The sequence below is a fragment of the Salmo salar genome, chromosome 19 (genome assembly GCF_965601325.2).
Source record: "Salmo salar chromosome 19, fSalSal1, whole genome shotgun sequence".
Taxonomy (NCBI): Eukaryota; Metazoa; Chordata; class Actinopteri; order Salmoniformes; family Salmonidae; genus Salmo; species Salmo salar.
Genome location: NC_138309.1, coordinates 38,748,553 through 38,764,045, shown reverse-complemented (window position 1 = coordinate 38,764,045; position 15,493 = coordinate 38,748,553). Strand labels below are relative to the sequence as shown.

General features: G+C 48.9%; 1 protein-coding gene across 1 annotated transcript in view; it reads right to left on the bottom strand.

The window, feature by feature from the left end:
• Nucleotides 1–1,148: 1,148 nt before the first annotated feature.
• LOC106590888 (3-oxo-5-alpha-steroid 4-dehydrogenase 2) overlaps nt 1,149–15,493 on the bottom strand; it is a 66,822-nt gene continuing 52,477 nt past the window's right edge. Inside the window, exons 4-5 of the mRNA XM_045702276.2 lie at nt 4,023–4,173; nt 1,149–1,494 (exon numbers count right to left, since the gene is read on the bottom strand). Of these exons, the coding sequence (XP_045558232.1) occupies nt 1,428–1,494; nt 4,023–4,173 (218 nt within the window). The 3' untranslated portion in view covers nt 1,149–1,427. The remainder of the gene's footprint in view (nt 1,495–4,022; nt 4,174–15,493) is intronic.

Here is a 15,493-nt window from a genome sequence, read left to right as displayed (position 1 = left end):
CGAGTAGCAGGCAGTTTAATTTGGGTGCGTTTTTGATCCGGCCGTGAAAATACTGCCCCCTATCCCTAAGAGGTTTTAATATGAAAGATTTTCCCTTTAACATTTAACTAAGTCATTGGCCCGCCCCTGTGAGCACAGACATGATCTGGCGTCATGGAACAGCCCTTTTCTACTGTTACAAATAAAACCCCTTCCTGAGGAAATCCTCTTCGGACCACAAAAACCTCCGTGTCCACTAAGGTTACGATGGTTGTTGAATTCCTAACCATACCACGTGGAGCATTGGCTACACGGCTGGAAATGGTTAAACTCTGAGACTATCGATCCTGACAGAATAAGAGCAAATCTTAGATACTAATTACTAGTCTGCAGCTAGAAATTATGTCAACCTGGGATGCGAAGACCGACAACCGCCGAAACATCTAAACTATGGGAACATTTCTGAATGGCACTCTGAAGTAATCATTTTAACCACGAAAGACTTGATCTTCAGGGAAACAGAGAGAGAGAGACTCGGATGAACTCTCCAACAGACAGACGGACGATTCCAACAGAGATCACGACGACACACTGAGCGTAAATATATATTGAATACAGTTATTCCCGAATGAGTGAGCGTTCATGTGCAAAGGGTTAGCATTTCAATTCATGTAATTATCAACTGCAGTGATTCCTTTTTTGTCTTTCCCGCCCTTTTCGGTCCACACCACTTCCCTTTGTCCACCAAGCCGTCATATCGGCTTAGCCCACTAGGGAACCTCCCATATGATTTCCTCGTAACCATATCTACTGTTTATTTGCTTATGCATTTCTGTGATTATTTAGTTCGTTAGTAAATAAATTATTAAAACAATTGGTGCATGGATGATTCAAAGTAAAGGCTGGGTTCGTGCTGATAACCAACAATTTACGATGTTTGGAATGAGACTAACGTGAGGTAAAGAATAATTAATTAATTAGAAGACTAATTGATCAGATATTAAAATATCTGAAGCGTTATATTAGGAAAATTATAACTTGGTAATCTGAAGATTTTCCTTGCTGCCCCGACTTCCAAGTCAATTACATTTACATGATTAGTTTCATCACATAATAATAATAAATTCAGAGAATTGATTTGATAAAATAACAGTCTTCACTTTAATGATGCCAAAGACACGACATAGGTTATGATTTCTACTGTCTATATGCAGGTCATCTAGGTAAATCTGTACTGTCCATATGTAGATATCTAGGTAAATCTCTACTGTCTATATGCAGGTCATCTGATCATATCTGGACTTTGTCCCAAATGTCACATTATTCCATAAATAAAGTACTGCACGACTTTTAACCAGAGGACCATATAGGGAATAGGGTGCTATTTGGAATGCAAGCCCGATCTAAAGAGCTTGATTGGGTTGGAATGCAGGAGCTTCATCTGTTCTTTAGAAGATGAATGGAATCAGAGCTTTCCGTGACCTGGGGTAGTTATGGAATTTCTCATGGTAGTACCTGTGACAGAGGGTTAGAACAAGGATCATGAATAAATGTACATTACCAGATTTTGTCAAATGTCTACCATAGGTTTAGCCTGGTCTTCCATTCTGACCTCCTTTCACGTCATTGTGTATCAAAACCAAATGTAAGCTTGCGAGATCAGGACGGGCGTACAAGGCCACCATAGGTTGGTCAAGCATCAACAACTAGGTAGATCTCTACAGTCTATACGTAGATATCTAGGTTATGTCATCTAAGTCAAATCAAAGTTTATTTGTCACATGCGCCGAATACAACAGGTGTAGACCTTACAGTGAAATGCTTACTTACAAGCCCTTAACCAACAATGCGGTTTTAAGAAAATACCCCAAAAAGTAAGAGATAAGAAAAACAAATAATTAAGGAGCAGCAATAAATAACAATAGCGGGGCTATATACAGAGAGTACCGGTACAGAGTCAATGTGGAGGCTATATATACGGGGGACCGGTGTCGGGGTAATTGAGGTAATATGTACAGTTGAAGTCGGAAGTTTACATACACTTAGGTTGGAGTCATTAAAACTCGTTTTTCAACCACTCCACAAATTTCTTGTTAACAAACTATAGTTTTGGCAAGTCAGTTAGGACATCTACTTTGTGCATGACACAAGTAAATTTTCCCAAAAATTTTTACAGACAGATTATTTCACTGTATCACAATTTCAGTCGGTCAGAAGTTTACATACACTAAGTTGACTGTGCCTTAAAACAGCTTGGAAAATTCCAGAAAATTATGTTATGGCTATAAAAGCTTCTGATAGGCTAATTTACATAATTTGAGTCAATTGGAGGTGTACCTGTGGATGTATTTCAAGGCCTACCTTCAAACTCAGTGCCTCTGCTTGACATCATGGGAAAATCAAAAGAAATCAGCCAAGACCTCAGAAAAAAATGGTAGACCTCCACAAGTCTGGTTCATCCTTGGGAGCAATTTCCAAACACCTGAAGGTAGGACATTCATCTGTACAAACAATAGTACGCAAGTATAAACACCATGGGACCACGCAGCTGTCATACCGCTCAGGAAGGAGACGCGTTCTGTCTCGTGGAGATGAACATACTTTGTTGCGAAAAGTGCAAATCAATCCCAGAACAACAGCAAAGGACCATGTGAAGAGGCTGGAGGAAACAGGTACACAAGTATCTATATCCACAGTTAAATGTCACTGGTGCTTCCTGCTGTTGGATATTCACAAAATCATTTTGCTTTAATTTTTGCTTGTAAGCAGGGATCAGGAGGATAGAATTATGGTCAGATTTGCCAAATGGAGGGCGAGGGAGAGCTTTGTACGCGTATCTGTTTGTGGAGTAAAGTTGGTCTAGAATTGTTTTCCCTCTGGTTGCACATTTAACATGCTGATAGAAATCAGGTAAAACTGATTTAAGTTTCCCTGCATTAAAGTCCCCGGCCACTAGGAGCGCCGCCTCTGGATGTTTTCCTGTTTGCTTATCACGGTATATAGCTCATTGAGTGCAGTCTTAGTGTTAGCATCGGTCTGTGGTGGTATGTAGACTGCTACGAAAAATACAGAAGAAAACTCTGTAGGTAGATAGTGTGGTCTTCAGGTTATCATGAGATACTCTACCTCAGGTGAGTAAAACCTTAGATATTGTGCAGCAGCTGTCATTTACATATATGCAAAGGCCCACGCCCAGAGTCTGCTGTTCTATCCTGCCGATAGAGTGTATAACCCGCCAGCTGTATGTTCTTAATGTCGTTGTTCAGCCACGACTCGGTAAAACACAAGATATTACAGTTTTTAATGTCCTGCTGGTAGGACATACATGCTTTCAGATCATCCCATTTATTTTCCAGCGATTGAACATTACCTAGCAGGACGGAAGGCAAAAGCAGATTAGCCTCTCATCGCCTGAACCTCACAAGTCACCCTGATCTTTTCCCGCGAAATCTCAATTTCCTTCTCCAGGAAATGACGGGGATCTGTCTGTAGTATATCCCTCCCATCTGACTCATTGAAGAAAAACTCTTAGTCTAATCTGAGGTGAGTAATCACAGTTCTGATGTCCATAAGCTCTTTTCGGTCATAAGAGACGATAGCAGCAACATTGTGTACAAAATAAGTACAAAACATGTACAAAACATTATGTACAAACAAAATAGCATGGTTGGTTAAGAGCTGATAAGACCGCAGCCACCCACTCCAGCACCATCTTTTATGAGTTAATCTAGTGTCTATATGTAGACATTTAGGTAAATCTCTACTGTCTATATGTAGATATCTAGGTAGATCTCTACTGTCTATATGTAGATATCTAGGTAGATCTCTACTGTCTATATGTAGATATCTAGGTAGATCTCTACTGTCTATATACAGCTAATTTGATCATATCTGGACTTCGTCCCAAATGGTAACCTATTCCCTACATAAAGTACTGCAATACGTTTTACGAGAGGACCACATATAACATAGGGTGCTATTTGAAATGCTATAACCTGTATAGATTATTTTGCTGTAGTAAAGATTATGTGTGCCTAATGTACCTGTGATGGTGGAATGCCCGTCGCCCAATAAAGCACAGACTGCAGAAGGCAAAGGAGAAGGTAGTCAGCGACCAGGTTGCGATGGCGTAGCCCAACCACTCCACAATTTCACCAAAGTAGTTGGCCCCCGACACATACTGAAACAGACCCCCTGGGGGAGAGGACACATACTGAAACAGACCACCTGGGGGAGAGGACACATACTGAAACAGACCCCCTGGGGGACAGGACATATACTGAAACAGAACACCTGCGGGAGGGGACACCTACTGAAACAGAACACCTGGGTGAGAGGAAACATACTGAACCAGACAACCTGTGGTTGGGGAGAGGACACACACACACTGAAACAGACCACCTGGGGGAGAGGACACACACTGAAACAGACCACCAGGGGGAGAGGACACACTGAAACAGACCACCTGGGGGAGAGGACACATACTGAAACAGACCACCTGGGGGAGAGGACACCTACTGAAACAGAACACCTGGGTGAGAGGAAACATACTGAACCAGACAACCTGTGGTTGGGGAGAGGATACACACACACTGAAACAGACCACCTGGGGGAGAGGACACACACTGAAACAGACCACCAGGGGGAGAGGACACACTGAAACAGACCACCTGGGGGAGAGGACACATACTGAAACAGACCACCTGGGGGAGAGGACACCTACTGAAACAGAACACCTGGGTGAGAGGAAACATACTGAACCAGACAACCTGTGGTTGGGGAGAGGATACACACACACTGAAACAGACCACCTGGGGGAGAGGACACACACTGAAACAGACCACCAGGGGGAGAGGACACACTGAAACAGACCACCTGGGGGAGAGGACACATACTGAACCAGACCACCTGGGGAGAGGACAAATACTGAACCAGACCACCTGGGGGAGAGGACACATCCTGAAACAGACCAACTGGGGGACAGGACACATCCTGAAACAGACCACCTGGGGGAGAGGACACATCCTGAAACAGACCACCTGAGGGAGAGGACACATACTGAAACAGACCACCTGCGGTGGGGGAGAGGACACATACTGAAACAGACCCCGTGGGGGAGGGGACACATACTGAAACAGACCACCTGCGGTGGGGGAGAGGACACATCCTGAAACAAACCACCTACGGTGGGGGAGAGGACACATCCTGAAACAGACCACCTGGGGGAGAGGACACATCCTGAAACAGACCACCTGGGGGAGAGGACACAACCTGAAACAGACCACCTGGGGGAGAGGACACCTATTGAAACAGACCACCTGGGAGAGAGCACACATACAGAAACAGACCACCTGGGGGAGAGGACACATACAGAAACAGACAACCTGGGGGAGAGGACACATACTGAAACAGACCACCTGGGGGAGAGGACACATACTGAAACAGACCACCTGGGGAGAGGACACATACTGAAAAAAAAGCAACCTGGGGAGATGACACATACTGAAACAGACCCCCTGGAGGAGAGGACACATACTGAAACAGACCACCTGGAGGAGTAGACACATAATAAAACAGTCCTCCTGTGGTGGGTTAGAGGACACATACTGAAACAGAATTCCTGGGAGAGAGGACACATACTGAAACAGACCACCTGGGGAGAGGACACCTACTCAAACATAACACCTGGGGGAGAGGACACATACTGAAACAGACCTCCTGGGGTAGAGGACACATGCTGAAACAGACCTCCTGGGGGAGAGGACACCTACTGAAACCGACCCCGTGGGGGAGGGGACACATACTGAAACAGACCACCAGGGGGAGAGGGCACATACTGAAACAGACCACCTGCAGTGGGGGAGAGGACAAACACTGAAACAGACCACCTGGGGGAGAGGATACCTACTGAAACAGAACACCTGGGGGAGAGGACACATACTGAAACAGACCAACTGGGGGAGAGGACACCGACTAAAACAGACTACTTAGGGGAGAGGACACATACTGAAACAGACCTCCTGGGGGAGAGGACACATGCTGAAACAGACCTCCTCGGGGAAAGGAAACATATTTTAACAGTCCTCCTGTGGTGGGTTAGAGGACACATACTGGAACAGAACTCCAGGTGGAGAGGACACATACTGAAACAGACCACCTGGGGAGAGGACACCTACTGAAACAGAACACCTGGGGGAGAGGACACATACTTAAACAGACCCCCTGGAGGAGAGGACACATACTGAAACAGACAACCTGGGGAGAGGACACATACTGAAACAGACCACCTGCAGTGGGGGAGAGGACAAACACTGAAACAGACCACCTGGGGGAGAGGATATCTACTGAAACAGAACACCTGGGGGAGAGGACACATACTGAAACAGACAAACTGGGGGAGAGGACACCGACTAAAACAGACTACTTAGGGGAGAGGACACATACTGAAACAGACCACCTGGGGGAGAGGACACCTCCTGAAACAGACCAGCTGGGGGAGAGGACACCTACTGAAACAGACAGGCTGGGAGAGGGCACATACTGAAACAGACCTCCAGGGGAGGGGACACATACTGAAACAGACCCCCTGGGAGAGAGGACACCTATAAAACACACTACCTGGGGAAGAGTACACCTACTGAAACAGACCACCTAGTGGAGAGTACACATACTAAAACGTTCCCCTGGTGGAGAGGACACATACTGAAACATACCTCCTGTGGTGGGGGAGAGAACACCTTCCGAAACAGACAGCCTGGGGAGAGAACACCTACTGAAACAGACCACTTGGGAGACATGACACATACTGAAACATACCTCTGGGGGAGAGGACACATACTGAAACTCAACACCTGGGGGAGAGGACACATACTGCAACAGACCACCTGGGGAGAGGAAACACACTGAAACAGACCACCTGGGGAGAAAACACACAAACTGAATCAGACCAACCGGGCGAGACGACACCTATGAAACACACCACCTGGGGGAGAGGACAGCTACTGAAACAGACCCCCTGGGGGAGAGGACACATAAAGAAACAGACGACCTGGGGGAGAGGACACATACTGAAACAGACCACCTGGTGAGGGGACTCACACTGAAACAGACCTCCTGGGAGAGAGGACACATACTGAAACAGACCCCCTGGGAGAGAGGACACCTATAAGACACACTACCTGGAGAAGAGTACACCTACTGAAACAGACCACCTGGTGGAGAGTACACATACTGAAACATTCCCCTAGTGGAGAGGACACATTCTGAAACAGACCAACAGGGGGAGAGGACTCATACTGAAACAGACCTGCTGGGAGAGATGACACACACTGAAACAGACAACCTGGGGGAGAGAACACATACTGAAACAAACCACCTGGGGGAGAGGACACATACTGAAACAGACTACCTGGGGGAGAGGACACCTACTGAAACAGACCCCCTGAAGGAGAGGACACATACTGAAACAGACCAAATGGGGAGAGGAAACCTAATGAAACAGACCCCCTAGGGAGAGGACACATACTGAAACAGATCACCTGGGGAGAGGACACATACTGAAACAGACCTCCTGGGGGAGAGGACCTATTCTGAAACAGACCACCTGGGGGAAAGGACACATACTGAAACATACCTCCTGTGGTGGGGGAGAGAACACATATTGAAACAGACCACCTGTGGGAGAGGACACCTTCCGAAATAGACCACCCGTAGGAGAGAACACATACTGAAATAGACACCCTGGGGGAGAGGACACATCCTGAAACATACCCCTGGTGGAGAGGACACACACTTAATAAGACCACCTGGGGGAGAGGACACATACTGAAACAGACACCATGGGGGATAGGACACATACTGAAAAAGATCGCCTGGGGAGGGGACACATTCTGAAACATACCACGTTGGCGAGAGGACACTTACTGAAACAGACCACTTGGGCGATAGGACACCTATGAAACACACCACCTGGGGGAGACGACACCTACTGAAACAAACCACCAGTTGAGAGTACACATACTGAAACATTTCCCTGGTGGAGAGGACACATACTGAAACAGACCACCTGGGGGAGATGACACAAACTGAATCAGACCACCCCCGTGAGAGGACACATTCTGAAACAGACCACCTGGGAGAGATGACACACACTGAAACATACAACCTGGGGGAGAGGACACCTACTGAAACAGACTACCTGGGGGAGAGGACACATTCTGAAACAGTCCACCTGGGGGAGAGGCCACATACTGAAACAGACCACCTGGAGGAGAGGAAACACACTGAAACAGACCTCCTGCAGGAGAGGACCTATTCTGAAACAGACCACCTGGGGGAGAGGACACCTACTGAAACAGACCACCGGGGGGGAGAGGACACATACTGAAACAGACAGCCTGGGAGAGAGGACACATACTGAAACAGACCACCTGGGGTAGAGGACACATACTGAAACAGACCACCTGGGGAGAGAACACCTACTGAAACAGACCACCTGGAGGAGATTAAACACACTGAAACAGACCTCCTGTGGGAGAGGACCTATTCTGAAACAGACCACCTGGGGGAGAGGACACCTTCCGAAATAGACCACCCGTACGAGAGAACACATACTGAAACAGACACCCTGGGGGAGAGGACACATCCTGAAACATACCCCTGGTGGAGAGAACACACACTGAATAATATCACCTGGGGGAGAGGACATATACTGAAACAGGCCACCTGGGGAGAGGACACATACTGAAACAGACACCCTGGGGGAGAGGACACATACTGAAAAAGACTACCTGGGGAGGGGACACATTCTGAAACGGACCACGTTGGCGAGAGGACACTTACTGAAACAGACCACTTGGGGGATAGGACACCTATGAAACACACCACCTGGGGGAGACGACACATACTGAAACAAACCATCTTGGAGAGAGGACACATACTGAAACCGTCCTCCTGTGAGAGAGGACACCTATGAAACACACCACCTGGGGGAGAGGACACCTACTGAAACAGACCACCTAGGGGAGAGGACACATCCTGAAACAGAACCTTGGTGGAGAGGACACATACTGAAACAGATCACCTGGGGGAGATGAAACAAACTGAAACAGACCCACTGGGGAGATGACACCTACTGAAACAGGCCACCTGGGGGAGAGGACACCTACTGAAACAGACCACCGGGGGGAGAGCACACATACTGAAACAGACAGCCTGGATGAGAGGACACATACTGAAACAGACAGCCTGGGGAGAGAACACCTACTGAAACAGACCGCCTGGGAGAGATGACACATACTGAAACATACCTCTTTGGGAGAGGAGACATACTGAAACACAACACCTGGGGGAGAGGACACATTCTGCAACAGACCACCTGGGGAGAAGAAACACACTGAAACAGACCACCTGGGGAGAGGACATATCCTGAAACAGACCACCTGGAGGAGATTAAACACACTGAAACAGACCTCCTGTGGGAGAGGACCTATTCTGAAACAGACCACCTGGTGGAGAGGACACCTTCCGAAATAGACCACCCGTAGGAGAGAACACATACTGAAACAGACACCCTGGGGGAGAAGATATAAACTGAAACATACCCCTGGGGGAGAGGACACATCCTGAAACATACCCCTGGTGGAGAAGACACACACTGAATAAGACCACCTAGGGGAGAGGACACCTACTGAAACAGACCCCCTGAGGGAGAGGACACACTCTGAATAAGACCACCTGGGGGAGAGGACACATACTGAAACAGGCCACCTGGGGAGAGGACACATACTGAAACAGACACCCTGGGGGAGAGGACACATACTGAAAAAGACCGCCTGGGGAGGGGACACATTCTGAAAAACAACACGTTGGCGAGTTGACACTTACTGAAACAGACCACTTGGGGGATAGGACACCTATGAAACACACCACCTGGGGGAGACGACACATACTGAAACAAACCATCGTGGAGAGAGGACACATACTGAAACCGTCCTCCTGTGAGAGAGGACACCTACTGAACCAGACAGCCTGGGAGAGAGGACACATAATGAAACAGACCACCTGGGGAGAGAACACCTACTGAATCAGACCACCTGGGAGAGATGACACATACTGAAACATTCCTCTTTGGGAGAGGACACATACTGAAACACAACACCTGGGGGAGAGGACACATACTGCAACAGACCACCTGGGGAGAAGAAACACACTGAAACAGACCACCTGGGGAGAGGACATTTCCTGAAACAGACCACCTGGAGGAGATTAAACACACTGAAACAGACCTCCTGCGGGAGAGGACCTATTCTGAAACAGACCACCTGGTGGAGAGGACACCTTCCGAAATAGACCACCCGTAGGAGAGAACACCTACTGAAACAGACACCCTGGGGGAGAAGACACAAACTGAAACATACCCCTGGGGGAGAGGACACATCCTGAAACATAACCCTGGTGGAGAGGACACACACTGAATAAAATCACCTGGGGGAGAGGACACATACTGAAACAGACACCCTGTGGGATAGGACACATACTGAAAAAGACCGCCTGGGGAGGGGACACATTCTGAAACATACCACGTTGGCGAGAGGACACATACTGAAACAGACCACTTGGGGGATAGGACACCTATGAAACACACCACCTGGGGGAGACGACACCTACTGAAACAAACCACCTGGTGGAGAGTACACATACTGAAACATTTCCCTGGTGGAGAGGACACATACTGAAACAGACCACCTGGGGGAGATGACACAAACTGAATCAGACCACCCCCGTGAGAGGACACATTCTGAAACAGACCACCTGGGAGAGATGACACACACTGAAACAGACAACCTGGGGGAGAGGACACCTACTGAAACAGACTACCTGGGGGAGAGGACACATTCTGAAACAGTCCACCTGGGGGAGAGGCCACATACTGAAACAGACCACCTGGAGGAGAGGAAACACACTGAAACAGACCTCCTGCAGGAGAGGACCTATTCTGAAACAGACCACCTGGGGGAGAGGACACCTACTGAAACAGACCACCGGGGGGGAGAGGACACATACTGAAACAGACAGCCTGGGAGAGAGGACACATACTGAAACAGACCACCTGGGGTAGAGGACACATACTGAAACAGACCACCTGGGGAGAGAACACCTACTGAAACAGACCACCTGGAGGAGATTAAACACACTGAAACAGACCTCCTGTGGGAGAGGACCTATTCTGAAACAGACCACCTGGGGGAGAGGACACCTTCCCGAAATAGACCACCCGTACGAGAGAACACATACTGAAACAGACACCCTGGGGGAGAGGACACATCCTGAAACATACCCCTGGTGGAGAGAACACACACTGAATAATATCACCTGGGGGAGAGGACATATACTGAAACAGGCCACCTGGGGAGAGGACACATACTGAAACAGACACCCTGGGGGAGAGGACACATACTGAAAAAGACTACCTGGGGAGGGGACACATTCTGAAACGGACCACGTTGGCGAGAGGACACTTACTGAAACAGACCACTTGGGGGATAGGACACCTATGAAACACACCACCTGGGGGAGACGACACATACTGAAACAAACCATCTTGGAGAGAGGACACATACTGAAACCGTCCTCCTGTGAGAGAGGACACCTATGAAACACACCACCTGGGGGAGAGGACACCTACTGAAACAGACCACCTAGGGGAGAGGACACATCCTGAAACAGAACCTTGGTGGAGAGGACACATACTGAAACAGATCACCTGGGGGAGATGAAACAAACTGAAACAGACCCACTGGGGAGATGACACCTACTGAAACAGGCCACCTGGGGGAGAGGACACCTACTGAAACAGACCACCGGGGGGAGAGCACACATACTGAAACAGACAGCCTGGATGAGAGGACACATACTGAAACAGACAGCCTGGGGAGAGAACACCTACTGAAACAGACCGCCTGGGAGAGATGACACATACTGAAACATACCTCTTTGGGAGAGGAGACATACTGAAACACAACACCTGGGGGAGAGGACACATTCTGCAACAGACCACCTGGGGAGAAGAAACACACTGAAACAGACCACCTGGGGAGAGGACATATCCTGAAACAGACCACCTGGAGGAGATTAAACACACTGAAACAGACCTCCTGTGGGAGAGGACCTATTCTGAAACAGACCACCTGGTGGAGAGGACACCTTCCGAAATAGACCACCCGTAGGAGAGAACACATACTGAAACAGACACCCTGGGGGAGAAGATATAAACTGAAACATACCCCTGGGGGAGAGGACACATCCTGAAACATACCCCTGGTGGAGAAGACACACACTGAATAAGACCACCTAGGGGAGAGGACACCTACTGAAACAGACCCCCTGAGGGAGAGGACACACTCTGAATAAGACCACCTGGGGGAGAGGACACATACTGAAACAGGCCACCTGGGGAGAGGACACATACTGAAACAGACACCCTGGGGGAGAGGACACATACTGAAAAAGACCGCCTGGGGAGGGGACACATTCTGAAAAACAACACGTTGGCGAGTTGACACTTACTGAAACAGACCACTTGGGGGATAGGACACCTATGAAACACACCACCTGGGGGAGACGACACATACTGAAACAAACCATCGTGGAGAGAGGACACATACTGAAACCGTCCTCCTGTGAGAGAGGACACCTACTGAACCAGACAGCCTGGGAGAGAGGACACATAATGAAACAGACCACCTGGGGAGAGAACACCTACTGAATCAGACCACCTGGGAGAGATGACACATACTGAAACATTCCTCTTTGGGAGAGGACACATACTGAAACACAACACCTGGGGGAGAGGACACATACTGCAACAGACCACCTGGGGAGAAGAAACACACTGAAACAGACCACCTGGGGAGAGGACATTTCCTGAAACAGACCACCTGGAGGAGATTAAACACACTGAAACAGACCTCCTGCGGGAGAGGACCTATTCTGAAACAGACCACCTGGTGGAGAGGACACCTTCCGAAATAGACCACCCGTAGGAGAGAACACCTACTGAAACAGACACCCTGGGGGAGAAGACACAAACTGAAACATACCCCTGGGGGAGAGGACACATCCTGAAACATAACCCTGGTGGAGAGGACACACACTGAATAAAATCACCTGGGGGAGAGGACACATACTGAAACAGACACCCTGTGGGATAGGACACATACTGAAAAAGACCGCCTGGGGAGGGGACACATTCTGAAACAGACCACGTTGGCGAGAGGACACATACTGAACAGACCCCCTGGGGGAGAGGACACCTATGAAACACACCAACTGGGGGAGAGGACAGCTACTGAACAGACCCCCTGGGGGAGAGGACACCTACTGAAACAGATCACCTGGGGTGAGGATACACAATTAAATAGACCACCTGGGGAAGAGGACACATCCTGAAACAGACCACCTGGGGGAGAGGACCTATTCTGAAACAGACCACCTGGGTGGAGAGTACACATACTGAAACATTCCCCTAGTGGAGAGGACACATTCTGAAACAGACCAACAGGGGGAGAGGACTCATACTGAAACAGACCTGCTGGGAGAGATGACACACACTGAAACAGACAACCTGGGGGAGAGAACACATACTGAAACAAACCACCTGGGGGAGAGGACACATACTGAAACAGACTACCTGGGGGAGAGGACACCTACTGAAACAGACCCCCTGAAGGAGAGGACACATACTGAAACAGACCAAATGGGGAGAGGAAACCTACTGAAACAGACCCCATAGGGAGAGGACACATACTGAAACAGATCACCTGGGGAGAGGACACATACTGAAACAGACTTCCTGCGGGAGAGGACCTATTCTGAAACAGACCACCTGGGGGAAAGGACACATACTGAAACATACCTCCTGTGGTGGGGGAGAGAACACATATTGAAACAGACCACCTGTGGGAGAGGACACCTTCCGAAATAGACCACCCATAGGAGAGAACACATACTGAAATAGACACCCTGGGGGAGAGGACACATCCTGAAACATACCCCTGGTGGAGAGGACACACACTTAATAAGACCACCTGGGGGAGAGGACACATACTGAAACAGACACCCTGGGGGATAGGACACATACTGAAAAAGATCGCCTGGGGAGGGGACACATTCTGAAACATACCACGTTGGCGAGAGGACACTTACTGAAACAGACCACTTGGGGGATAGGACACCTATGAAACACACCACCTGGGGGAGACGACACCTACTGAAACAAACCACCTGGTGGAGAGTACACATACTGAAACATTTCCCTGGTGGAGAGGACACATACTGAAACAGACCACCTGGGGGAGATGACACAAACTGAATCAGACCACCCCCGTGAGAGGACACATTCTGAAACAGACCACCTGGGAGAGATGACACACACTGAAACAGACAACCTGGGGGAGAGGACACCTACTGAAACAGACTACCTGGGGGAGAGGACACATTCTGAAACAGTCCACCTGGGGGAGAGGACACATACTGAAACAGACCACCTGGAGGAGAGGAAACACACTGAAACAGACCTCCTGCAGGAGAGGACCTATTCTGAAACAGACCACCTGGGGGAGAGGACACCTACTGAAACAGACCACCGGGGGGGAGAGGACACATACTGAAACAGACAGCCTGGGAGAGAGGACACATACTGAAACAGACCACCTGGGGAGAGAACACCTACTGAAACAGACCACCTGGAGGAGATTAAACACACTGAAACAGACCTCCTGTGGGAGAGGACACCTTCCAAAATAGACCACCCGTACGAGAGAACACATACTGAAACAGACACCCTGGGGGAGAGGACACATCCTGAAACATACCCCTAGTGGAGAGAACACACACTGAATAATATCACCTGGGGGAGAGGACACATACTGAAACAGGCCACCTGGGGAGAGGGCTCATACTGAAACAGACACCCTGGGGGAGAGGACACATACTGAAAAAGACTACCTGGGGAGGGGACACATTCTGAAACGGACCACGTTGGCGAGAGGACACTTACTGAAACAGACCACTTGGGGGATAGGACACCTATGAAACACACCACCTGGGGGAGACGACACATACTGTAACAAACCATCTTGGAGAGAGGACACATACTGAAACAGTCCTCCTGTGAGAGAGGACACCTATGAAACACACCACCTGGGGGAGAGGACACCTACTGAAACAGACCACCTAGAGGAGAGGACACATCCTGAAACAGAACCTTGGTGGAGAGGACACATACTGAAACAGATCACCTGGGGGAGATGAAACAAACTGAAACAGACCCACTGGGGAGATGACACCTACTGAAACAGGCCACCTGGGGGAGAGGACACCTACTGAAACAGACCAACGGGGGGAGAGGACACATACTGAAACAGACAGCCTGGATGAGAGGACACATACTGAAACAGACAGCCTGGGAAAGAGGACACATACTGAAACAGACCACCTGGGGAGAGAACACCTA